The sequence below is a fragment of the Primulina tabacum genome, chromosome 5, assembly GCF_025594145.1.
Source record: "Primulina tabacum isolate GXHZ01 chromosome 5, ASM2559414v2, whole genome shotgun sequence".
Lineage (NCBI taxonomy): Eukaryota > Viridiplantae > Streptophyta > Magnoliopsida > Lamiales > Gesneriaceae > Primulina > Primulina tabacum.
Genome location: NC_134554.1, coordinates 4946238 through 4973313, shown reverse-complemented (window position 1 = coordinate 4973313; position 27076 = coordinate 4946238). Strand labels below are relative to the sequence as shown.

Genomic DNA, 27076 nt, shown 5'->3' with positions numbered 1-27076 from the left:
ATAATTAATATAATATAATGAATATATTTAAATTTTAAATATTATTATAAAAAGTTGTCATATCAAAATATTTATATCATTTGAGATAACACTCAAATGATGATAACAATATTCTGTCATTAAATTGACTTATTTATTTTGTTTAAGTGAAACTGTTATTAATAAATAAAAAATAAAAAATATTTTAAAAATCATATATTATCTGTTTATCAAAATTTTAAATAATAAATATTTTTTTTAAAATTAAATTTTTATGTCACTTATTTAGATGAATAAATTTATTTAATTTTTGAAAATGGTAAAAATATTTAAATTAATTTTTTATTAAGATACATATATTAAAGTTCTATTAAGATATTTAATAATAACAACATTTCACAGGCAATTAATATACCAAAAATTAATGGCATTTTTAAAATTAGTTGAAAAACTTAATATTATATTAAAATTTTATATTTTATTTAATATGATATAGATAGTAAAAATTAACTCTACAAAAATAACACACAACTTAAAAACATAATTAGAATTAAATAGAATGATATAATCAATACAAATACTTAAATGTAGTTTATCTTTTCAAAAAACACCAAATTTAAATTTAAAATTTAAAAAATAAATTGAAAAAAAATCACATTTCATTACATATTTATTTCTTATTTGTTTCAAATATTTAATATGATAGGTCAATATATTAATAATTATCAACAATTTTTCTTTTATAACATATTAGTGTTGGCGGAAACTTTTTAAATAGAACAAAAACTATGTTTATATATATATGATATTATTTGAGAATATTTTTCATTCTTTCATGATCGGACGCTTGATTATTTCATATATGTGTGAACCCCATAAAATAAAGAAAATATAAATAATACATCTATATCAAAAAAATAAAATATATGGAAAAAAATTGTAGCCTCTTGGTAATGAAAATAATAAGTTACATTTAAATTGATATAAAAATGAATTAAATTCAAATTTGAACTAAATGAATTGATATAATCAATGCAAACAATAAATGAAATTATCATTTATTGCAGTACACATATTTCAATATTCTATGATATATATTTCTTTTTTTAAAAATGACATTTTGGCGGGAAATTACTATTTTTAGCAAAAACTCTTATTTTATATATATATATATATAGATATTTCAATTTTATTCCAGGCTTTTTAATATTTCTATAAAGTTTTACAAAAATATTACTTTATTAATATTTAGTTTACAATAACTAACTGCATATTATTATCTGAATTGTTAAGAAACAGTTGTGAAACTAAAGTTTTACAAAATATTATTGATTAGCTAAATAGTTTATATAAAAAAAACCAAGTAGATTAATCAAATTCTATTTTTTTAAATGACTTGTCAAATCGATAATGTTTAGATTCATCTGATTTTCCTACTTTCGTGTAATCAAAAAAATTAGTTTGTACGTGTAAACATATAATATCCTAAATTTTTTAAAATATATTTTTGAATCAGAATCATGGACACCTTTCACCTTTCAACTAGAGGTATCGAGCAGTTTCTATACATAAAAAAACAATACAGTCATCCAAGATAAGAATTTACAGTTTCTATACATTAAAAAAATTTGCTTCAGTCAGCGAGACAACAATCCAAAAATCTATCTGACTAAATGTTTTCATCAATCAAGAAATGGGAAGTAAACTCACTACTTTGGCCACACTTGTTCTATCGAGCAGTTGGCTGCGTGACAGAGTCGTCAATAGACAGGTAGTGCTCACCGATTCCAAAATCAGCCGAACCTGCCCTGTTAGCCGAAGAATGAACTGAAAGCCTCGATACTTCGCCCGAACTACCTTCTCTTGATGCTTCTATGGATATTGCATCTTGAATCTCTTTAACAACTTCTGAGATTGATGGTCTCATGCTCCCATGAGGTTGAACACACATCAGCGCCTTTTCAGCTATCTTCCATATTGACTGGATGTCATATTCGTGCAATGAAGGGTCGATTATCCCTTGTATGTCACCACTCTCTATATGCAGCTTCGCCTACAAGTGTACAACCAAGATGTACCAATGCCATGTGATGTTATTTTCTTTATACATTGAGATTCTAAAATATCTTTCTGTACTGGAAATCTCACCCATTGTACGATATTTCTGCAGTTAGGTCCAAAGTTATTTGAAATCGCTTCTTGACCTGATATCAACTCCAAGAGTATTACTCCAAAACTATAGACGTCGCTTTTGTCTGTTAACTGCTGGGAGATATAATATCTGCATTACATGATATCAACTGTTTATTTCTTGCCATAACTTTTGTAGTTTTAACTCACATTCGAGTCGCAAGAATGTCTTGCGATTATTGGTAGCTAGTCAATATTCAATAGATAGCATTTGCTACACACGTTTGTTTGCTAGAAACTTGGAACAAATAAGGGGGAGAACGCTTACTCGGGATCAAGATAACCAACAGTTCCTCGAACCATGCTCGAGACATGGGAAGCTCCATCTACAGCTAGTTTTGACAGACCAAAATCTGACACCTTTGCTCTCATGCTCTTATCAAGAAGAATATTGCTTGTTTTCAAATCCCGATGGATGATTGTCGGAACACAACCAGTATGCAGGTACTCAATTCCTGAAACGAAAATTAGAAAGTGCCTTGCATTTATATTACTTATTCTCGACTATTTTTCCTTTTTATTTCGTTGCAAATCTAAACCAGTCTAGCAAACCAACCTTTTCCGGTGTCTTCAGCAATCTCAAGGCGCTTAATCCAACTAAAACCATTTTCATGTATTAAAGGCCCTAGGAAAATAAAAAAATATTAATAAAGTTATCAGATCGTCTGCACTTTTTTCATTTAAAAAATTAATACGTACCATATAAATGTTCCTTAAGAGTCCCATTGTGCATGAACTCGTACACGAGTATGTTTTTCCCATCTTCTTGGCAGTATCCGAGAAACTGTAATAGATTCCTATGGTGTATCCTTGAAAGAAGAGCCACCTGGTTTAATTGAACAATTTGGCGTCAACAAGAAGCCATGGTAACTAAATGTTGAGTGACATCGATCAGTAGTTCCAATGAATGCCAAAAAATTACTAAGCCGTGAAATTAACTGTCTTGACTGGTTCAAACCCGATAGGATTGTTCAAAAAATTCATGATTGTTAAGTTGCAACGTTCAAAGAAAATCAACTATTAACTACTGCTCTGAAATACAGGTCCATAGAGAAGCTCTGAGTTTTACATCATCCTAATTTACTGGTCAAGCTAATAACTTTTCAGCCACAATTTTCACTTCCTCGTGATGGAGATAGATTATTTTTGTGCTCAACTGTTAAAAACATCCAAATTGATGTGGAAGTGATAATGCCAGTTCAGGTTTAAAATATAAAATCTGTACCACTTACAAGACTAAATTATACCTGATCCTGACTATAATCGATGACAAGAAGGATTTTCCTCGAATAGATATGCAAATAAAAACAGGGTAATATTTGAAATAAACCATCCAAAACAAACTATTGCACAGAAGATCAAAAAAAGTTTGAATTGTAAACTAAACCTCGTTTGAGAATTCTCGTTTTCCCTGGAAAGAATCGTTTGTCAAGACTTTAACTGCAATTTCTTTTCCATCCTTCAGTTTCCCATAATAGACCACTCCAAAGCCTCCAAATCCAACTTGTCTCTCAAAGTTCTTTGTAGCATCTGCAATCTCAGATAAAGTGAAGTAATGCGCAGCTTCTGCCGCACCGTCTCCCCCTGAAGAGGAAAACTTCTGAGCGGCCAAATCATGTCGAACTTGATCTATGAAGAAAAGTATAAACTTTTAATTATTGATTAAATTGAATCGTTTTTTAATGATATCAAATATAGTTCTGGAACATACTAATCAATTTCTAATTGTTTCTAAACCATAATGGCAGACTTGGGGATAAAAAAATTTGCATCTGATCTGACCTTGCTTCAGAGACTTCTTGTTTCTTTTGGTAATCAGGACACAGCAAGTAATAGCGGCGACGAGCAAAACAGTAGCAACTCCTACAGATGAGCCTATGATGATATTTGTTTTATGGCTCCCTTTACTTCCCTCGTGAAGATGTACATTTCCCGTGTAACTGAAATATATGTGTAGTACAAGTTAGGCAAAGATTAACTTTTTAATGGCTCCATCCAATCCCCTCATCTTGAGGTGTGCAACTATCAGCACCACACTTTCTTAACAAGTAAACTTCGATTTTCGCATCATTAACAAAAAGTAATAAACGCACTTAAAAACGAGATCTTTGTTAAGAAGACCAGATGGCACTCTTCCTGACAACATATTGTTCTGAACATACCTGCATCATTAACAATTAAAAGAGACATCACTAGACAGTCCTATGAAAAATGAAGTTCAACAGAACTTAGTGGAGATATTTAAAAAATTCATTGCACAGACAAATATTTTGCTTTTCAAACTTACAGTTCTCTTAAATTTGGTAAACTCGCAAGCAAAGAAGGCAGCTCACCAGTCAGCAGATTATCTTCAAGATGTCTGGTGATTCGAAATTGCAACTTATCTAAATATTTAAATTAATTTAGAAATATACAAAAACAACAAGACAGGCGTAAACTTTACATTGTTTTCAAGTTCCGGCATCGAGAAAAATCAGGAATAGAACCACTCAGTGAGTTATTATCAAGCCATCTGCAACAAAATAAATGTTTATGTCGACAAAAAACACTTATGAATATTTTTCCAAGGAAAAAGAAAATAAAAAAAGAAAGGAAATGACAGGTTGACCCCGCGACTTACAACTCAACAAGGCCATCCAAGTTTGTGAACTCTGATGGAATTTCTCCTGTCAAGTTCTTCCCCGACAATTTACTGACCATTACAAACGCCGCCATATAAAAATCAAGAACTAAATAAAATGCAAGCAGGATTGTAACTCAAAGATAGAGTTTTATTGCATGTGTGTGTACGTTAATGTAGTATCCTTATATATTTTATGATTTAAAAAGACGAAACAAGAATAGTTTACATTGATATTATTTTTGGTTGGGGATCTGAACTACACTGGACCCAAGACCAGGCAACCGGGAGGCAAGGATCGCCACCCTCTTTGGCCCATTCAGCTGATGCATAAGCTGTGATTACACCAGCCACAATTGCCCCTGCAACTCACGTAACAATGTATCAGAAAATTTTTAACCTTCAAGGAGAAATAGAGAATGATGTAAAACTCTTTCTAAACATTCCATTTCTACAAGTTTTATGTAAATAAGAGAAATGATGGGTTATAGATATGAATTCTGATTCATTCATAATGCAAGTAATTTAACACCACCAACAGTAACTTATTGAGGTTATGCAACAGTAAGAATGCATTCTTCCCATGTCAAAGATATTTACTCAATCTTACCATCTGCAGAACCGTCACCCTTTTTCAAATACTTGTTTATTTCCATTGCATTTATGAGAGGGCCCATAGTAGAATCAGAAGTTTTAACAAATCCGAAAGATAACACAAATGGGAGAGAGATGTTGAAGTATCCAGGCTCATACAGACGATATTTTCCCTGTGCATTCTCTTGGATATTTACAACGGCCTTGCTAAGTTCAGAGTCGCCAGGGAGCACAAACTTAAATTTTCTGCTATCAATTGAAGTAAAATTTTCAATCTCAGCAAAGTACGAGAACGCCCAACCAAAACCAGGAAAACCATTAAGATTTAAACGGTATGTTAATGATCCATTCCTGCCAACTACAGCTGTCTGCATCACTTTCTGAGGCGGTCTTTCATCATTGCTAACATCAATGGGCATTCGAGTAGATATTTTTTCGGTCCCGGGAGCGACATCAACGAGGTAGTTGGCTTTCTTCACCGAATCAGACTCCCATAATCTATCAAATGGATCGTCTGGATACCTGTGGAGAAAGAACATAGATCAAAATCAATAACACTCAGATCACAAGATTATAATTAGGACATCCTACAAGTTTCAATATTTCAGGAATATACCTCACTGGATCGACACTATCTGCACCGAAGTTTATTCTTGCTGACACGCTGAGAAAGAACTGATTCTCATATTGGTTGAGATAGGTCGAACCATTAAACTTTCTGAGCTCAAGGGTGGATATAAACGGCTGTCCTGTTGTAGCATTGGACAAGCAAATTCCGACAGTGGGATCTGTAGCTAGAAATATCAACTCTTCTACCTCTATCGTGCTTGCATCAGAAATCACTATGGTAGCCCAACGAGTTGGCCCAAAAGAAATATCAAACTTGGGATACACGTTGTTGTTATCAAAGTTACCATATAAGAATGTTGCTCTGATAAGGTACCTGTTCCTGGGAACCACATCAAGTGTGTAACAATATTTTTTATCATCTGCTGGAAAGTATTTCAGTGTAGTATACTGTTTTCTATTCTCATTTGATACAGATATCTTAGTGGTTTCCCCTCTGGTCATCTGGTTATCGGGAGTCCATATAAGGCCTAGATCGTCTGTGAAACTAGCATCACCACCACAGTTCAAACTTACGAAGCCTGCATCACAAAGTTATCCATGTTAGAAGTTCAAGAAGATTGTTGCCAATTCCGCAAAAATTAATTCCTCTTCATAACAAATTTGTCTACTCTAAGATCTGCTAAATCTTCTTATCAGAAGAACTGCAAATGGTTTCTCAATTCCCTCGTAATGTCATATGCATTGCAGCCATGGATTACAACATGAACTAAAGTTGAAAGGACAGCCAAATTTCGATTACATAGTTTTATGCTAAAGTTCCCCCTCTACAATTTCAATGCTCTCAAATAAACTCTCGTTTTTTACCTCCGTATTTATCCCAACTTCGTTTTTCCCAACAAATATCAACGCAGATAATTTTCTTGTTCCACACATCACAGAATGTGAAAGTAATTTTATATATTTGTTATTTTGAAGCCTTTTATACCCATTCCTCGTACCTACAACTAAAAACCTTAAAGAACATATCTTTAGCCAGTAATTTTTCCTTCACTAACAATAATGATACATACTTCAAAGTGAAATCTTATTCCAAGGTCGACGAATCAAGAACCTAATCCATCATAAGCAGTAGTAGTTCCCAACATAAATTAATCATTGAAGAGCCCAACTTAGGAAATAGCCAACAAACTGAATCATAGAACAAGTAAAGACACAAAAATATACATATACCAAGGAAGATAGATACCCGGCATCTGGGCTGTGGCAGCATCCATGAGAAAAAGGACAGAAGAAGTGAGAAAAACTAAGAAAATTTCAACACCCCCCATCCCTTGTTTCTGCACTATTATGAAGAAAAAGGTGCTACCTTGCTAAGAAGAAGAAGCCATAAAAATAATTAAAAGGGAGAAAAAAGGGGCCAGCTAAAAAAGTAGTGCATATGCAGGGAAAAAGATTATGGGAAATTTGAATTGCGTAATGGGAAAATGAATTGGCGAGCTTTTAGTGATTCGGTAAAGAAGATTAGGATCGAAAAGTGGTTTAAAAATTTATCTTTGAAGAAGAAATAATCATTTTAAAATTATCTCCAGTTCAGCAATACTGATACAAGTACCAAGTTGTGGTGAGTCGAGCTCTTCTCGAGTTTAATCGTGGGAAGGAGTCTCCATGACAATAACAACAGAAATTCAACCATGCCAGAAATAATTTAATATATTTTTTAACTCCTTAATTTTCTTCAAAAATTAAAATCACAAAACTTTTTTTCTTCCCTGAAATATGAATGACATTTTGTAATAAAAAAGGGGTATCTGATCTTCATGAGCAATATTAATTATCAGCCATCATTCTGTATGGTTGACTATTTAGCCAAATGTTTGTTTAATTATACTTCAATTGGGTCCGTAAGATCCATGGATTCGCTTGTTGCCATTTAAATAACGAAATAAATACTTAATATATCTCAAGAAATATTTTTCTGATAAGTGTCACATTTTTAAGCGTGTAATGATGTATATTCATATGATTTTTTTTAGATCAACTCTAATAATATAACAAAAAAATTGAAATATAAAACAGTTTCACATGTAAATTTTGTTTGATAATTTTTGATCGAATCGACTCGATCCATGAAAAATATTAATTTTTATTTCAAAATATTATTTTTTCAGTGTAAAAATATCATCTTGTGTTAGTTATGTTTTGGATATTATTTAATATATATTGATTTGAGTGAAAATTACTAATTTTTAGTCAAAAATATATCATGTAATATATGTTGATTAGAGTGTGATACTATTTCACAACAAACATGCACATATTCGAATCGTCTTACATATAAGACCGTTGCATATGGAAATGTATAAGTTTTGTTCACGTTATCCACGCAAGCACATGAGTAGTGTTTTTATCCACTTATTATATGACATGTATGCTGACTGGAATTTAAACCATAATATATAAATGATTAATCGTGATTAATCTCTCACCATAATGTCATGTGTTATATAGATGTGAACAACGTCCCTATAAATAACATCCTCCAAACCAAATTTGTACGGGTTGTCACCATGATAATATAATAATAAGGATCAATGGTTGATATGGTCAAGGTAGCGACGTGGCAGTGGCTGATTGGATTTCTTGCTACGTCGGAATGTGGGGAATGTTGTCCCACCTAGGTGGACTTGTCTGATATGCAATGGGCTATTGATGGATAGGTAATGGATCCATGAGCCCAGATCTCTCAAAAAACTCTAATTGGGCCTCCAATAGTAGCGGTGGGGAAATTTAGTTGCTCGTATTCTGTTTCGCGTTCACCTCATTTGAAAAATACGAAATACTTTATGAAGTATTATTTTTTCAAATACTCTTCTTTTCAATTTAAAACCATTAAATTATTTCATTGATTCTCATTATCTTTCTCGGAACCTTTCTTACATAATAATATGGAAAAAAATTCAATATGGTTATGAAAAATGGATTGAGGTCGTACGTGGATTGATTCAAATCCATGATTTCAAATTGGCTTGCTTGTATAGACAAAATTCAAGTTAATTTTAAATTAATTCCATATTAAGTTTAGCAATTTTCAATCTGTGTTTGTGATGGGAATGTAATTTCAAATTCATTCACAAATCAAATATCTTCATGCAAATCAAATCCATCAATTCAAACACAACCTAAAGTTAAATTTAGAAAAAAATGATTTAATTCAGATATGTACTTTATATTATATTCATCATGGATACATATATTCGAAGTATTTCACAATTACTGTAAATTAACTTAAATTTATTATATCTAAAGAAATTAAAGAATTTGAAACATCTTCCTTTGAAAAATATATTGATCCAAATACAACTTTAAGTCTTTTTAGATTTAATAAACACAAACTCTTTATAATGCAACCGTGACGGTGTTTGTTACCATAGTTTCTCGAGTAATCGTATAAAAACATTGGTGACTGTTGGGCAATGGAGGAGGCCGATGTGGGTTATTTTAGGAACGATTAGGGGCACCCAATTTTACCAAAAGCAATAAAAGGCATACAAGGAATTGTCCAATCAACTATTTAAATAGGGTGAATAAGTAAGGGGTTATGTATCATAGACAAGATTTTTTGTGTCAATCAGACACGATGCCACCGTAGACAATATCCTCCAGTCAAAAAGAAACACTTGCACGCATTAATATTGTTTTCGAAGTAGCATCATGGGGTTGAGTTAGGTTCAAGTTCCAATCTTAACACAATCTATCTGTCAAATAGAAATTATTGTTCTATCTTAATTTTTTGGATAGACAAGGAAGCTGAACCACGACTCGACGGTCCAGTCTTGGACACTTTTCTCCATGATGTTTGAATTATATCATAAGAATGGTAGTTGAGGGGGAAACTTATACTAAAAAAAATTAAAAAGATAATGTTAGTATTATATGGTAAATAAAAAAACAAAAACATAGATGAAATTTTAAGAATAAAAGAGCAATCCACACCAATCAGCTCTCATCTATCTGGCTCAAATGTACACTATATTCATCGAACCAAACCATACTTCCCTTCACTTTAGATTGCAAATGATGAAAGAGGGAGTGATAAAGAAGCTTTTTTTAGTTACGATATATTTGTTATAATCGAGTTCGAAATCGAGATCTTGTCTCAAATGTGAGATTTTGATGTCAGATAGGCTTTAAACCGGTTACAAGAAATTAAATATAAAACAACTCTATTTTATTGCTGATACTAGTCATATTTGAGTACTTCTCTTTGGACATGGCAAAAAGAAAGGGTATTCTCTCAAACCTCAGAATCGCGCAAAGCCAAGGATGTCACATATATCATCAACACATGCAATGCAGTTGTCATATAAAAGCATCTACTGTGCACTTTTAGATTGAGCGTAGTATTCTTAAACTTCATATCATGGAAGATATGATTTAAGAAAATTAATTAATATAAAAAAACATTTGTTTTACAAAATATATTAGATAGGCATTGTTGGATACATGTCCTTGAAATGAATAACTTGAACTGAAACTCGAGCCAATTTCAGGTTACGATCGGCAAAAACCTCACGGGCCATCGGAGTTTCGTATGAGATCTAAGCATGGTATCTACTGTTTGCGTTCCTTCGTCATTCCTTTTGCTATGGCCTGAATTACTTAATATATAGAAGTGGTCATTCTAAGTCTTGCCTTGATCCGTACAACTTACAAATGGGATATAATTGTTGTATTATGGAAAATATTTGGCCGCTAATCTACAGAATCAGGGAATTACCTTCGAATAAGCAAAACATTTTTAGTCGAGTGCTTGGCATACCGATATCAAAATATGCTATCCTCCCATTTTTGCTATGATCGATACATTATGGAACAGACGGATCCTATATATAGAAAACATTTGGAGGTGCTTGGTTAGGAGGGATGTTTGTTTGTTTTTTTTTTTAAAAAAAATAAAATTGGATTGTTAATATGCTTAACTTTATTTGTATGTTCCAAATCTTAATGATATATGTGATCAAGATAGTCAATTAAATGGATTTTCTGTTTAAGCCAACACCATGGTCAAATTGAAGCAGTAAAAATATCGAATATGATAACATGACTAGATATCACGTTCGAGTTTTAAAGTAGAGGCCAGCCTGTGTACCATAAGGATCAAGGACAAAACATAGGAGGCAGTACTATCTAGGATGCTCTTCGCCTTTGAAGATAAAAACTACAGTACTACTTCAGGTTAAAAAATATTGTCCTATGCTGTCCCCACGCTTAGCGCAACATATGGTGACCATTTACTCAATATGTTGATCAAAGTTTCGTCAACATCGTACAAGTCTTTAACCCCAAATATATATAGTTAGAATAGAGCACCCACATTAGTGCATTAATGAGTGATTATTAACACCCATTAATATTCATGCACCAATGTGGGTGCAGAAATTCATCAGAATGAACGGCAATATGTCGCAAATAGCGACGGTTTTTTGTAAACCGTCGCAAATTGAAAACCGTCGCTAATTGCGACGGTTTCTCAAAATCCGTCGCTACTTGCGATGGTTTTTTACAAACCGTCGCTATGTGCGACGCTTTCTCACAAACCGTTGCTAATTAAGGCATGTTCTGAAGAAATTCTCCCCAACGGCTCTTTTCAAACGGCTATATGTAGAATATAATGTCAAACTAGTCGTTTGATATATGTATATATATATTTACTAAAATTTATTCACTATAAATACTAATCAATTTCTACAAATTCATCCCAAAACATTTATCTTTAGTAATCATACTCGGTATCTCTTCTATATCTTCTCACACTCTCAATTTCATTTTCATCATTTCTTTGTTGAATCATAATTTTTAGCCAAATGGGTGACAATAGTCAGAACTCACAAAATCGACCTGGATTTGTTTCTTCTACACAATATCCACCACAATTTCCAAATTGGCCGTTTGTATCAAATTTCCAAGGTTATGAAAATCCTTCGAATAATCCAAATTACACCTCCCGAGCTCCGTATCCACCGCCTACACCCGAATATTGGCAAAGTATAGTCAACCCAGATTTCATGCCGCCTTATTTTTATGGATTACATAATCCACAATCCACCGTTATGCCAATCGAAAACGAACCGATATATATATATATATATATATATATATATATATATATATATATATATATATATATATATATACTAGGAATGATCACGTGCGACGCACGTGGGTGATTAATAATGAAAAATATAATAACGAGATTTAGATAATTTTTAAAATCTTTTGAATAACATCTTGTTTATGAGTATTTATTAATCTAAATATATCAAAACACAATAAATAAAAATAAACCAGGACGATAAATCAAATATATTCACTTATTTATATAACATTTTTCAATTTGCATGATTATAACATAATGACAGCTCTCTCAAATTAAAAAAGATATTTTTTATCCAAATATCATTCACAATGAAAAACAATATAAATAAAATTAAGAGAATAATAAATTTTACTAAAACCAAATCACAATGTATTTAAATGGAGTGCATATAGTGATTGTCAAATAAAATTCTCTTAATTAACTAAATTATCACAATGATGTTAAAATAAAACCTCTAAACTTGTTATTAAGTTAAATATCAATTGTGTTTTTGTTAACTTTTAACTCCTTGCGAATTTTGTTTAACTTTTTCCTTTTATAGAATAGATATTACACATCAACTCAAATATTTTAAACGGTATAGTAGCTCAATCATCATGATTCGATCGATGTATCCAACAAAGACAATTATTGCACTCCAATAATTACACTAATTTCAATATATGAGAATCGATCTCATGACTTTGACTCTTATATATACCAATTATAAGATCATGCATTTGTCAATTTACCAAAAGTTATAATCGAGATAACGATGCAACATTAATTAAAATCTTTTAAAATCGTAAAACAACTCAAACGTCACTTTGGATTGTTATATCTTACATAAACAATTATTGTACCTAACAGATATGATATAATTGTTATTTTACATTTTAGAAATCATTTTTCTAAATCAAATTTATTCTCACTAATAAAATAATCTCATCGAACACAAAGTAGTTTTAATTGATAATAATAATTTAAACACAAATATTAATTGTTAGGGTGACCACTCTATGTCATCACTTATGCTTCATTAAATTGCAATCATAGGAATAATACACAAGTAAACATAACTTAGTTAATTTAATAAGTGAATAATATTAAATAACAATTTTGTTATTTTGAAATGTGAAAAATAGTTTTTATATATATAAATTCATCATATATAATGATAAATTAATTAATATGTAGAAAAGAGGTTGTTTTTTATGTATGTAATTTCATCATATATAATTAGAAATTAATTAATAGGTTGAAAAGAACAAATAAGATAACAAATCAATATATTATATACGATGATTTCGTAATAGAATAATGCTAATATAACCATATTTTGTATTATATTTAGAACGCGCAATTGAAAATTGATAACAAAATATATAATAATAAAAACTTTAATCTTAAAAACATTATTATCTAAAATATTATCATAATACATAATGAATCATAAATGAAATCACTAAATTATTGAGTAATTATTTATTTAATTATTACTTAAATCAATTTATAAAATAAAAAAAAGATAAGATATAAATATTAAATATTCATTAGTAACGATGAAGAAATACACTAATTTTAGTAACAAATTTTAGTTAGCAACAAAGAAAAATTATGGGTAAATTGATAAATTCAATATGCATTAATATCCAAAGACATTTAAGATAGACAATAAATTATAAAAGAACCCATCAAAAAATTATTGATTTAATTTGCTTCATTAAATGAATAAGGGTATATTGGAAAATTCACAATTAGAAGTCATATATTTATATGTATGTTAGATATAAAGAATCGACTGCATAAAACATATTCACGATTCGTATATATAAAACAAGAGCATAGGTAAATAAGTCAAATAGCAAAGAAGCAAACATGTATATTACCCAAAGTATCCATTAATCAGACAAATATGGTAAATTTTAAACTGCTTTGCACCACCAACGCAAATATCAGACTCATTGCTTGTGCAATCATAACAAAACTCTTGGAAATACAAATCTTAGATTGTTTAGCTATCTTCCAGTAATATGAAAGAGTTCATTTCGAAATCAACTTCTGCTAGTTTCAAGTGGTGAAGTAATGGTGAGATGAGTCATTAATGCATGTAACAGATGGGAGGCGAGAGTTTAGAGATTTAGTGGCAAATGCAGATTGATGGACAGCAGCAAAGGGATTAGGGAAAATTGAGTTAGCGAATCCTGATGATGCTGCAGTAGAGAAGAGCGCTATTGGAGGAACCTCATTTGGATGGCCTTGACTGATTCTCCAGGTCAAATTTGTTGATGAATCAGCTTCCATACTCTTCTCTAGCGCTAATCCCTGCAGAAAGAAAAATGCGATCTCAAATTGCATGAATACTACAAGGTTATTATTACGTTCATGTGCCACGACTGACTACTTGCAGCTATTGAATATATGGTGTTAGGTGAACTTCGGGATTTGCTTAAATCTAAAGCGCTGGCAGTATGCTTTTACATTTAGATTTCAAACTATATAATTGACGTGGCAAACCATGGGGTAAAAATTGGTTTCCAAAGACATAATTTTAGGCCTTGACACACACCATGACCAGGTGTTTGTTCAAGATATCACCACAATGAGTGTTGATAGAAGAAGTGAACCAACTGATGAAAAACAAGAAAAAAGCTAAACAATATTCACCTGAAAATTGGTTACCTGATAAATGGGATCATAACTGGAACTCATTCCAATCCGGAAAAGAGGTTCACGTGCACTTACATATCCACGTGGTAGATGAGATCCCCTAGGGGCTATAGACAAGTTCTGAATCTGCTATGAAATGGGAGTGATAGCTAAGCAAAATTTCAAACAATTTGAAGTGTTTGAGAAGGCATAAATTATTCCAAACAACTATATAAAAATCTCTCTAGATTATAGAGCACAAAGTAGTCAAATTTCATATCTGAAAGTCCATAATACCCTTTGTCCATTTTCAGGAGTGTTGTCTGAGTCACAGTGAAGCTGAGAGTTCCCCACGCCAATAATACTCTGGGTTAGGCAATTGGCGCCATGTGGAGGAGCTATCCCCAAGTTTAAATCTAGACTATGACTTTGGCCAGCTAGAAATGTCAAAGAAATTTTAAAATGTGAATCGAGTAAAAGACAAATCAACTTAGGAGAGAGATTAAACGTGGATTATCCTCGATCACATTATCATGTTTACCTCCAACATCAGCCTCAAAGCTAATTTCATCTTCATATGTGCTGGGGTCGAAATTGGTAACTGCTTCCCTTCCATTGCATTTCAGTGCAGCTTTGTCATATGCTCTAATAAACATCAACAAAGTCAATCAAGACAAGGGGCTCCAATTAACTTTGCCATACAACCATTGTAAGAAAAGAGAAAAGGAATGCAAAACATTTAGACCTTGCAGCTTCTATCTCACTGTCAAACAATCCAAGATAAATGTACCTGCAGGGAAACATAGAATGTTTAATGACAAGAAATTGTGAATTGATAATAAGTTAATGTACTTGCATCTAATTATCAATCACTTCCCAAATGTTGAGAAAATAGCGATAGTTGGCATCTTACTTCTTGCCAAGTAACTGACCCATCCGTGCTTCCCATCTTCCACACTTGTGCAGTGTAACACCCCGGTACTTTGAACTCCCTCTTGAAAACCCGGTACTCTGGCGACGAAGAATATGCACGAATTCTTCCTTGGTCAGATCCTTCATCTGTGTAGCATACCAGTTAAGAAAAATCAGAATCACTCCAGGAACAAGAAAATTCAAGAATAGCATAAATAAGTCAGTAACAAGAACCTCCTTAAGATCTTCATAGTCGCTGATGTTAAAATTTATGTCAGCATCCAGTCCACGAAATTTTAATGCGGCACGATCGTATGCCCTAGAGTTAGCATCAACATATATTTCCATGTTTTTACCGATCACAAGAACTTCGACCTCTAAAATTAATGTCGAATCACAACAATTAAAATATTCTTACCTAGCCGCAGCATGTGCAGTGTCGAATCCCCCTAAGAAGTTCAGGTTTCATTGACAAAAAGAATTCCAGAAAAGTTAAAATCCTTTGAACCAAGTCAAAGCATATCCAAGATGAAGTCCAGACTGTATAAGTTACTTACCTAAGTAAACTTGCTTACCACAGTCCCTGCAGAAACAATTTATGAAAATTCCATCTTAATAATAGATAACATCGTACGAAAAAGTCAGGAGAATTAAACTTCAAATTCAACGAATAATGGCAATAAAAACCATAGATTCTATAAATTATTAAAAAGCGGAACTCCGTAAACAGTTGATGACTCGAACGAAGATTTACACAATCAATACAAATTGACAGATGAAAAATACGGTACATAACAATTTTAATTAATCGCTATTTACTATGGTATTTATTTTTAGATGCATAACAATGATCGGGATCGAATATCCCACCATAACAGCACGGCAGGTTTCACACGCGTCCTTGAAAATAAATAACTAAATGAAACAGGAACCCAAACAATTGCCACTTACCAAATGTGAGATTCCCAACGGCCTGTGCGACGATAAAACGTGACTCCACAGTACTGAGAGCTGCGAGGCCTTGGCCCCCTTCGACTTTTCTTCACCTGCCGCCTCCGCTGCTGAGTAATTACCCTCTGCCCCACCAGCTCCCGGTAATTCTCGGAGAGATCCAAAAACCGACACTGCGGCGCCCCTTTCTCCGGAAAAAAATCCTTCATCACATAACCGCTGGTCCGATTCTCGGTCTCCTCATCCTCACCGTTAGTCCTCCATATATCGAAACCGCAGAAGTTGTTTGAGGTGAAGTCATCATCACCGGCGGCGCTGGAGGTCTCCACATTGACTACAGATGAATTCGAGCTACCGGAGTATTCCAGATGATCTCCGGACAGAATCAATCGTTTCTTCGACAACGTTTCAGCTCGATCAACGACCGGATCAATTGTCAAATTGAGGTTTAGCATCTGGAAAAACTCCTCGAAACCCAATTCCAGAACAAAAAATCGCCCCTCACACTTATTAAGAACTCACGAAAGACGAAAATGCATGTGCCGGCTAAAATTGCAGTCTATGAAGCTGAATAAGAGAGAGAAATGAGAGCGGAGTGGTGGTGAAGAAAGGAATTTATATAGATGAGGAATGCTTGCTGTACGTATATATGTATACATAGGCGTATGTACATGTAACAGAAAATTAGGCATTGCTTTTTTCTCAGCTGAGGATTGATCCTACACAGTTTCTACGTTGTAATCCGCTGAGAAAAATCAAAAAGGAGTTTTCGAGAAAATAAAGCCATTATTTATTTATTATTTATTTATTTAGAAAGGATTCGTTGTCAAACGCGTGTACTATGTCTCTGTGTGCTTCATTGTCATATATTTTAAAGCGTGTACTTTTTTTAAACACAACCTCTCTAAATATATTTGTAATATTCTTCAATTATTAATTAAAATTCGATAACATAATGCCTCTTTTTAAATCATTATAATGAAGGTTTTTTTTTATATAAATCAAGAATATTTTTTTCGCAAACCGGTATCACTGAGTTGTTCTATAACTTTCACGGTACTCAGAGTAAAAAATGATAGGAGTTAGATTTAACATTTATACAAAATGTACCGTTTTGATATGTTTTATATTAATTGTGTCTATTTAATTAATATATAATTTTGATATACAACCTTATATATATATATATATATATATATATATATATTATATAAATTATGCAACACTTATTTTTCCTAAATCTAGACTGAGTATTAGGTTGGAAATGCGGGATTGGAATTAATTAGGAATAAATGTGGAAATTGGGTTGTGATATATCTACTTATATTAGACGGACGTTTAGAAAATAACATCTATATATATATATAAAAGCAGAGTTTTTGTCAAAAATAGTAATTTTCCGCCAAAATTTCATTTCAAAAAATGGAAAGATATATCATGAACATTGAAATATGTGCAATGCAATACATGATAATTTCATTTATTGTTTGCATTGATTGTATTAAATCATTTAATTCATTTTTGAATTTAATTCATTTTTATATTAATTCAAATATAATTTATGTATTATATGTTTTTTATTTATTTACTCAAATTAAAACTAAACTCTATTAAAACATAAAATATATTAAAATTTTTGCATTGATTATATCAATCAGTTTAATTAAAACTGTATAAATAAATTTAAAATAAAAATGATTGCAATGTTCAGTATCACTCATGAGGTAAAATCATTCATTTGCTATTTTAAGCAATTTCCTGCCCAAATTACTTGCTAAAAAAGAAATACGATATTTGATTAATTTATTTGATTTTTCTAAAAATAAAATTGGTTGAGTGTTAAAAGTTATTAATATAACAATGTTTTCCAATGAACATTAATTTACCATTTAATAATCATAATTTTTTTTCTCAAATACATATTATTTCGAAATTAACTTAATTTAAAAGAATTAATGCATTGTAGTTTTCTTCCAAATGCATGCAATTCGAGGTTTCCATAATTTGAAAAAGTTAATGTATGATATAATTCTGCCAAAAACATCCAATGTATAATTTTTGTCCATTGAGATGTCTTATTTGAATGTTAAATTATAAATAATGCAATATTGCATATTATATTAGAAACCAATTTAATTCTATTTATCTTACTAAATGTATCTACTCTAAAATTGAATTCTGAAATGACTCCTCTTTTCAGCATCATATATGAGTTGAATCCTTCCAAGATATAATTTTCTTTTAAATTTAGATTTGTTCGTTGTTATGAACCTCCTACATACGGAAACAACGAGAACAACGAAACATTAAGTTTGAAATTTGTCTTTAATGATCGAGAAGTAAAAAATATTATTATTCTATATGTACAAAATTTTAATTATTACGTATTTCTAATGTGATAATTTTCTTCTATATTACAAAGTTCACGGATACATAATAGTATAAAATGTCCCGTAATGAAAATGATTAAATCAATTATAAAGAAAGTAAGCATCTTATTATAAAACACCTTATAAAATTTATTGACATTGTTCTGGAATACATATAGTAAACGTTAATAAAATACTTTTTCTGATTTATATATAATTTACTTATGATCACATGTTTCATTTATCTTTCGGAATAATAGGTTGTTGTGTATATTATGAAGAAATTTTGTAAATAAAATCACGACCCATTTGGATAAAGAAATATATTGATGAAACAATTATTGTTATCATTTAAATGTGTCAAACACGTGACATGTCACAAAATTGTTTGTGAATGTAGATTTAGACGAAATTACTGAAATTTTTTAAAAAAGTATTTCTCATTAATTTTATCGAATGTGATTTTTTTTTTGTCACATGTTAAAAAATAATAATATATAGCTTCTCGAAAATTAAAGAATTAAATATGTATTAGTGTTGGTGGTCGACATCAATACACTAAACACGATAAGCATCATGTCATTGTCTTAGGCTAATAAAATCTAAAATTTTGATATATGATAGTGATTATTAGCCAAAAAATTAATCGACGTGCGTTGTATTTAAGAAAATTTTTAAATTAGCGAAAAAATAGTTTTTATTTTATTTTTTTATAATTATATTATTTTTTTCAATTTAAATATCTATTCATTTTTCATTAATTTTTAAAAACGGGTTAAATACTAGTTAAAAACAAAATACTACACTAGTTCATTAATAAGGTCTTGTTTGAAAGTCAAGAGGTATTTTTAAACCAAACCAAATCAGATCAAAGTTTAACTAAATGGAAGGAGAGTCGTTACATTCATAAAACAAAGCATCATAAATAAAGATATGGATTTAATAAAAAAATAGAAAAAATAACATAAAAATTGATCAATCTAGCAAATACATGGACAACCATATTTGTTTGTTGCCTAACAAACTAAGTCAGTCATTATGAAAGAAAGGAACAATATTCAACATTAATTGATCCAAATTCGTTATGATCCATAAAATTTGAATAGATAGCATCAATCACTTATTTGGAATATGTTTCAAATACGACATGTTGTTAATCAAGTGAGAAAATCTACACTAGTATTTTTTTGGGGTGAAGAGTGATTTTTGGATGTTCATAATGTTTAACAATTTATGATGTGTTATGGAACTGGACACAAAATAACTCTACAAAAGGATAAGACTCAAATTCTCGTTGGGATGCGGATGATCGATGGACGAAACCACCCGATCCATCTGTGAAGTGCAATGTCGATGCGGCATTGTTTAACGAACATCAAGCTGTTGGCTCCTGTGCTGTGGTGCGGGACTCGGCAGGGGGATTTATAATGAGCAAAACAAGTGTGAATTACGGAATGTTTGAAGTTAAGAAGGCCGAAGCACTCGCCCTCCTTGACGCTATCGTATGGACAACCCTCTCATGAACTCCATGACATTATAATTGAAACCGAAACAAAGACGGTGGTAAATGCAATCACCTCAAAGACTGCTGACCACAGAGAGTTTGGCTCAATTATCTCAGTTGCCATAAATTTATCGATGCACATCTTTAATTATAAATTCAACATGTTAGAAGATAAACAAATATGATCGCTCATTCTCTTGTTCGAGTGGTCACATCTTATGCAAATCCTTTTATTATGGTTCATCATTTAGATATATCATGTAATTTCATTTCTCATGATTGCAAGGACAACTCTTGATAAGTGATATTCTTGATAAGTGATATTCTCATTTCAAAAAAAAAATTATGTTTAACAAGCAAACATCTGTTTTAACAATAAGTAAACTAAAAATGGGCGAAGCCTTTTTGGATGGCTTGTAATTTTCAACCTTGTATTAAATTTCTCACAAAGTAGAAGACAATACGGCATCTGTTTAAATATTGCAAATTAATGAATTCTTTGTATATATATGTCTCATCTGTTGGCAGCACTATCCTACGATAATGTCGTCGTCCCATCACATCAAATAAATGGTTAATTTCTACTATAAAATTCATTAAAAATATAATTTACCGGCGAATGCAAGCCATATACGACTGAATCTTAGCAACAACGTTGGAAAATTTCGAGGAAAATTTGGACTCGCATATGATTTATGTGACATCTGTCCATAGTAACTTATATATATACATTTCCTAGCTGTTTTGTTTTAAAATTTTATTTTTGAGAAAAGAACAAAGATGATAAAATTCATTTTGACAGTGACATGGAAAAAAATATTCGTGTGTGGTATAATTTAATAACAAGGTGTAAACGAATATATGATACTATAAAGTGCAAATATACACAGTGCAAAACTAAGACACGAAAATTCACGAGTTTTACTAGGTGTACTCACCTCGATTTGGAGTTTCTTAGAGATATAGGTCAAGTAGGGGTCGGTTGTATGTAATTACCGTTTGATTTTTCGTTACTTTATAGAAATTTTTTAAATTTAAAATGGATCGGGCCGTCTAGATCCCACGAGTGAATCGAAAGTTGGATCTATATTGGATCTCACCCGAATCACCCAATCTATCTTCCTGAGAAGAAGTTTGGTTTTAAACGTCGATTCGAACAAGAAAAATAAGTCATGCTAATATACCTTGTTGTAGTCAGTCCTAAAGGGAGAATCTTGGAATGTTTAACATGATAACTAATCGGTTTCGTGATATTTAATCTGGAATTATTTCTGCTTAGATGACAAACACGTGGATGATTGATTTTCTTCGAAAATTAATTTGTAAATTCGACTTATGCAACTTGACTTATTTTAATAGTTCAAAAGCGATGGTACCAAAGTCGTACGTTAAATAAATGTGTGTGTTTATTAGGCCGATACGAAAAGGCACATCACAACCCTCTATTAATCTATTAAAGATAAAATTTTATAATTTGATTTTTAGTTTTATAATTTGCACCCTTTGTTTTATCTACAAACTGAAGTCATGTTCAAATTTTAAATTGTTTTATAAAATTGTTTTTGTGTCTTAAAAAATAATTGGCACGCAAAATATAAAATCTATAATTTTTTTTTACAGATGGTCAACTTATAATAAAAATAATTTACATATTAATCATATTCAATACGTTATACGTTATTTACATATTTTAAATAAAATATATATTACTAATCCATTGATATTGCTACTTTACCAATAATAGTTTTGAAACATGGCATCTCATGATTTTGTATAGAAATATACATTAACAAACTTCATGCCATTCAAAATAATGGAACTGCATTTAATAAATATTTCATCAAGAAAATTGTGTCAGAAAAATAAAAATTGGAAAACAAAATTTGAAGTAGATAAAATATATAACTGCCGAAGTACAATTAAATTGTAATCATGCATAAGTTGCATCCAAACGTAACAAAACATACTAAGAAAAGAAAAAAGTAAATGTTATGATAAAAAAAATTCAAACAGGCATCTCCTCAAATAGTTGCAAATTTGAGTCATCTCCTTTTACCTGAAACAACAAAAACTATATATTACTTGTTGGTAAAATTATGACAAAATTAAAATTTTTATAATCAATAACTGTGAAGATGCATTCTTTAAAGACCTTGCTCTCTGGTTTTTTGCCTTGATTTTCTTGTCTTTGAGGGCATCCAGCTTTGTTGTGTCTAGGTTCATGGCACAGAGTCACCTAAACTGCAAATACTTTGGTATGCATGATGAAAGAAAATACAAGAACATGTCAACAGATTTGTCACACCACAGACTAGCAACCTACCACACTATGTCAAACAAAATTGAAACTGAGGGAACAAAGACATAACATGTATCATTTTCAAGTTGGAGCCTCATATTATTACAGAGATCGACATCTTGTCCAACACTTGTGTTGCTGACATGATGGATATGTCAACCATTGGCTCGGGATATTAGATGAGCATTCTTTGAATTTATCACAGACTTCACCTTATACAGACTACTGGCTCCACCTCGAGCACAATTCTATCAGGTCCCATGGCTGTCAGATCACCAGTAACTTCCCTTCTTGGATTCCATCTACCCCTTCAGTTTCTAGTGAAAGGTCTTTACATTTACAGAGTTTATAGCGATTCAGTCAGAGCCTATGACAGCAGAAACGCCTACTGCTTTGGAACTGATATCTAAGATGATAAAGCCCTTTTCTGCAGAAATATGTGGAAACAGCTTAAACATGAGAACATCAGTGTGAAATAGGTACGAAATGTAGAAAAAACTGTGAAGTTCTATTTCAAATGGTTCTATGTCAAATAAATAGTTTATGAACCTCTTCTTCTATATCCCTGACATTCCCCAACCAACATGACAGCCCGGCCGCTAAACCACCAGATACATGGTGACCAAAGGAAAAAAGTAGAAATCATGGAAGCATTCTAAGCGTACAAGGCTCCTATATTTTTTTACGGCGTCATTCGAAAAAGGTTCTGAAAATGCAACACAATGTAAGTCATGTCAGCCATGACTCTCACTATAAACCATTTTACCTACCTTCAGAGTTCAGACTCTATCTGTTTAAGAACATAACATATAAAAAATGATATGCCAACATCAAAGTGTTATTCTAACATTGACAATCCCCGCATAACCTTTATGATGAGGCATTTATGAGATCCGAGAACCATTTGAACCCATACATCCCTGTCTGAACACTTTCATGCAAAAATGCTGACACAATTAATTTAAGAAAAACACTTACAATTGGCTCAAAATCAGGACTGGACAAGTTAATGGTAAGGTTTCTAGTCAACAACAAGACCTGCATTTGGAAGAATGATAGCATATTAATTTGACAAGAATTATCATAAGCTTCCTCATGATGCAAATTTCACACTATACAATAGTGTCAGCTAGTTTAGAGTGTTTTAAATGTCTTCTTTATCTCGTGCTTAGTTTATTACCTGTAGTAAACACATCCATTGCCAAAGTACATTATTTGATTGACAAGCAGAAAAACCAAATGAACCTTGGATGAACTCACTGTTTCAAAATTAATAGGATCCATCTCCTTGAGTTTCTGCACATGATCTTTACCAGCTGGGTCAAAGATACTGCCAATGAAGCTATATACTTCAAAAAAATCTGGTATACCTAAAAGGGGAAACACAAGTCATTAACCATCAAATAAAAATTTTATTTTCGTATTCACATTAATTTTAGTAATAATCTAGCCTGCAACTCAAAGCCGGTGAAAAGAAAAGTGTGCCTAAGAGACATGTTCAATCCCCTAGAAATTCTTAAAGCCAGTCAATATGTAGTCTAGTACCTGAAGATCAAGCTTCGGACCTTTATCTAGGAATTTCTATCTAATGTTGCCTGGAGCTTATCATGTGGACGATAATTCAACAAACTAACTATTCATGTAGCATAATGATGAGAATTAATTAACATTATCGAATTTTATTCTTTCAAGTGAGAATGAATTAACATTATCGAATTTTATTCTTTCAAGTACTGGTCTATTTGGAGTAGAACCTGAGCAATATATATTGGTGAGTGACCCGACGCAAAACTTCCTCGATTACACCAGAACCAGAAAGAGCACCTGAAGCAACATCATAACCCATTCACGACCTCTTTAAGTATGTATTAAAATTGCTCAATACTACTAAATGCCATTAATCCTAAACTTATAGAAGCAATACTGAGATAGACATGTATACAAGCAGATTCAGAAATGTATGAAAAATGCAGCAAAAGAGTACGAGTCTAACAACCATAAACATGGCCAAAAGATTTCACCTAAAGCATTTCTTTCAGTTCTTAGTCATTCATTCTCAAATCTAAATACTCGGGGAAGGGATCCAGGAAAATTTGAGCTACACAGACGGAAATATAGAGTCTGAACATGACAGATGATAATAAGAACATTGTTTCTGATCTATCATTCGTAAGTGAAACTACAGATTGTATCTAATCCTCATCCTCCTTGTGTAGACTGAATAATTGGAATTGAAAAGGTACGTGTTCAAGAAGGTTACCGTGAAGCATGGAACCTTGCATGCTCTGTGTTGGCAGGTCAGAACTTGACACAACTCTCGGTGAACTTCCAATGCTGCTCATATTGCAGTTGCTGACCCTTTCAGGCCCCTTTGATCCAATATCAGCTGTTTGTATATATAAATTTATTATAAAATACTAGTTTATTTAGTTTACACACAATGTTAAAAAGAAAAAAAAGAAGCATGCCTTCAACTCCAAGTAGATTATAATCATTCTCAGTCGGTGTGGCTCCACTTGATGGATTGTTTCCACGCATGGAAGAATCATCCCATACATTACAACCAGATGAAAGAGAATTCACTGATGACGAACCATATGCCGCAGATGCTTGAAGTGGCACTAGAACTGCCGTAAAGACAGAAAGTAGCAAACTCAAGATACCAGAAAGGCATTATTTATATGTTTAAAATCATGTTCGAATTCATGCAAAGGAGGCAGACCATTTTTGGGTGCTTTTTGTGGGTATGGATGAGCGGCTTTACGCTTGGGTCGTGGGGGAGGTACATATGCCTCTGTTCCATTTTTTTGAACCTTCAAAAAGTACTTTTGTGCATGACTGCGAATCTGCCAACAACATCATCGATAATTAGCAACATATACTCCAGAAAAATCTAAGAAGAAAGCCAATGTTACTTATTGTTCATACTACAGACAGCGAATTGCAAAAATGATGGCGGATTAATTTAAGTAGATACAAGATCAAGGATGTCAAGGACCCATGTTTGGAAGTATAAACTAAACCTTGATCTCAGACTTATTTTGATTCTGTAGAATTCTTCAAATAAAATGCAACATTATTCTGAAAATTAGAATTCCTTGAAGATTTTGGTCCAAGGACTTTAAAAGACACCTGAATCACCGTCTTTGAACCAACGAAATCTTCAATCTTCTTCCAATCTCGGTCGAACCTGATATTCACAGCATGAACGTAATGCATATTTTCGGAAAACTGAACCAGACACATTACTTAACAGTAAGCTCTGTTAAATCAGCGACTAGAAGTCAACGACAAAACAATAGAAAAGAAAAAGATCGGATTTAAGGTGGATTAAACAAAGCATTTCAGAAAAATCATTCGAGACAAACATTTTCCGGTAAATTACTAATAATTTTAAAAAGTGCAAACTTTACATCTTCAACATCGTTGATCATCTCTCAACTCTCCCACGAAACAAATGGCCTAAAAAATAAAGTAGACTAAGGAAATCGGAGAAGCTTAACATTTGGAGAGCTTCAAGGAACTTGTCGTGCTCTTCATCGGTCCAACTTTCCCTGGACTTAATTATGGTGTAAGGCTTCCGCACCTTCTTGCTTGACTCTTCTCCCGACGACGGCGAGGGCGGAAGGATCGACGAACTGCGGTTCATCTAGTGAATTTGGCGGGCGGAGGAGAGAGTGGGTTCTTGTGGTGAGTCGAGTCCCGATTAATTCTTGAATTCGAATCGAAATCAAATGATTCGACATCAGCCGATGATTACCTGTTGTGTGTGTTGGTTAATTTTAAGACAAATACATCTTTATATTTAATGATCAAGACATTATTTAACAACATATAATATAAATGAATAATGTTAAAATGTACGTCAATATATTATACAATAATATTTATAATAATTATATTACGAATGTATAATAAGATTTGATAAATAAAATTTTTGTATTACATTTTTTTGAAATATAAGAATTTTTGTACAAATTTAGTTGTACATATAAAATCACTCAATATAAATTTATGCAACATATCAATATCGAGTAATCTACGATTTTGTATTCTTTTAGCTTAGAAATAAGTTTGTTACGACTAAGATTAGACTCCGTCAGGTTGTCCATTTAGATAGAAACTTAAATAACTAGTGGAATAAACAAACAAGTAGACATCTTTCGAAACAAATACATTTTATGAAATAAATTATTCAATAATGCACACGACTTTTTCATCACTTAATTATTCTCCTCGAAATCAATATAATCCACTTGTTATTTAGCAACCTGGTCCCCGGTGTGTTCGGGCTCAGTGGACT

The 27076-nt window shown here is 32.0% G+C and overlaps 3 protein-coding genes across 14 annotated transcripts; all 3 read right to left on the bottom strand.

Annotated features, from left to right (window-relative positions):
* Positions 1–1531: 1531 nt before the first annotated feature.
* Positions 1532–7586, bottom strand: LOC142545774 (putative LRR receptor-like serine/threonine-protein kinase At1g67720). Of its 3 annotated transcripts, none has more exons than XM_075653142.1 (15): positions 7178–7586; positions 6000–6531; positions 5400–5905; positions 5019–5151; positions 4790–4861; positions 4613–4681; positions 4457–4528; positions 4263–4331; positions 3952–4109; positions 3557–3798; positions 2869–2995; positions 2726–2794; positions 2438–2624; positions 2128–2260; positions 1532–2032 (listed from the first exon to the last, which is right to left on the bottom strand). In XM_075653142.1, exons 1-15 carry the CDS (start codon positions 7221–7223, stop codon positions 1709–1711), a joined length of 2739 nt encoding a protein of 912 aa, XP_075509257.1. In that variant the 5' UTR covers positions 7224–7586; the 3' UTR covers positions 1532–1708. The 3 variants fall into 3 exon arrangements, with proteins under 3 accessions (XP_075509257.1, XP_075509258.1, XP_075509256.1); XM_075653143.1 differs by having other exon boundaries at positions 7184–7586; XM_075653141.1 differs by having other exon boundaries at positions 7200–7585.
* Positions 7587–13932: 6346 nt separating this feature from the next.
* Positions 13933–17357, bottom strand: LOC142545771 (APETALA2-like protein 3). 2 transcript variants are annotated; one of them, XM_075653134.1, is made up of 10 exons: positions 16602–17357; positions 16208–16233; positions 16069–16099; positions 15885–15969; positions 15652–15797; positions 15484–15528; positions 15280–15383; positions 15036–15175; positions 14772–14888; positions 13933–14414 (listed from the first exon to the last, which is right to left on the bottom strand). In XM_075653134.1, the coding sequence occupies exons 1-10, from the start codon at positions 17054–17056 to the stop codon at positions 14160–14162; spliced, it is 1404 nt and encodes a 467-aa protein (XP_075509249.1). In that variant the 5' UTR covers positions 17057–17357; the 3' UTR covers positions 13933–14159. The 2 variants fall into 2 exon arrangements, with proteins under 2 accessions (XP_075509249.1, XP_075509250.1); XM_075653135.1 differs by having other exon boundaries at positions 14772–14885.
* Positions 17358–22371: 5014 nt separating this feature from the next.
* LOC142545773 (protein REVEILLE 8-like) lies at positions 22372–26526 on the bottom strand. 9 transcript variants are annotated; one of them, XR_012820365.1, is made up of 10 exons: positions 26277–26526; positions 25906–25963; positions 25496–25619; positions 25242–25400; positions 25034–25159; positions 24034–24143; positions 23746–23811; positions 22986–23195; positions 22627–22715; positions 22372–22530 (listed from the first exon to the last, which is right to left on the bottom strand). XR_012820365.1 is itself a non-coding variant. In XM_075653136.1 (8 exons), exons 1-8 carry the CDS (start codon positions 26420–26422, stop codon positions 23130–23132), a joined length of 855 nt encoding a protein of 284 aa, XP_075509251.1. In that variant the 5' UTR covers positions 26423–26526; the 3' UTR covers positions 22626–23129. The 9 variants fall into 9 exon arrangements, 4 of the variants coding, with proteins under 4 accessions (XP_075509251.1, XP_075509254.1, XP_075509252.1 ...); XR_012820366.1 differs by having other exon boundaries at positions 22627–22710; XR_012820364.1 differs by having other exon boundaries at positions 22373–22530; positions 22627–22724.
* Between the last annotated feature and the right edge of the window lie 550 nt (positions 26527–27076).

Coding starts and splice junctions, on each gene's coding strand:
- LOC142545774 (XM_075653141.1), bottom strand. CDS start 7,281: ATGGGGGGTGTTGAAATTTTCTTAGTTTTTCTCACTTCTTCTGTCCTT. Junction 6,532..7,199: donor TGCCACAGCCCAGATGCCGG/GTATCTATCTTC, acceptor TTTGTGATGCAG/GCTTCGTAAGTTTGAACTGT. Junction 5,152..5,399: donor GGGTGACGGTTCTGCAGATG/GTAAGATTGAGT, acceptor CGTGAGTTGCAG/GGGCAATTGTGGCTGGTGTA.
- LOC142545771 (XM_075653134.1), bottom strand. CDS start 17,056: ATGCTAAACCTCAATTTGACAATTGATCCGGTCGTTGATCGAGCTGAA. Junction 15,970..16,068: donor ACTGCACATGCTGCGGCTAG/GTAAGAATATTT, acceptor TGCTAACTCTAG/GGCATACGATCGTGCCGCAT. Junction 14,415..14,771: donor GTTATGATCCCATTTATCAG/GTAACCAATTTT, acceptor TTCTTTCTGCAG/GGATTAGCGCTAGAGAAGAG.
- LOC142545773 (XM_075653136.1), bottom strand. CDS start 26,422: ATGAACCGCAGTTCGTCGATCCTTCCGCCCTCGCCGTCGTCGGGAGAA. Junction 25,160..25,241: donor TAATCTACTTGGAGTTGAAG/GCATGCTTCTTT, acceptor ATATACAAACAG/CTGATATTGGATCAAAGGGG. Junction 23,812..24,033: donor ATCCTATTAATTTTGAAACA/GTGAGTTCATCC, acceptor TTCCAAATGCAG/GTCTTGTTGTTGACTAGAAA.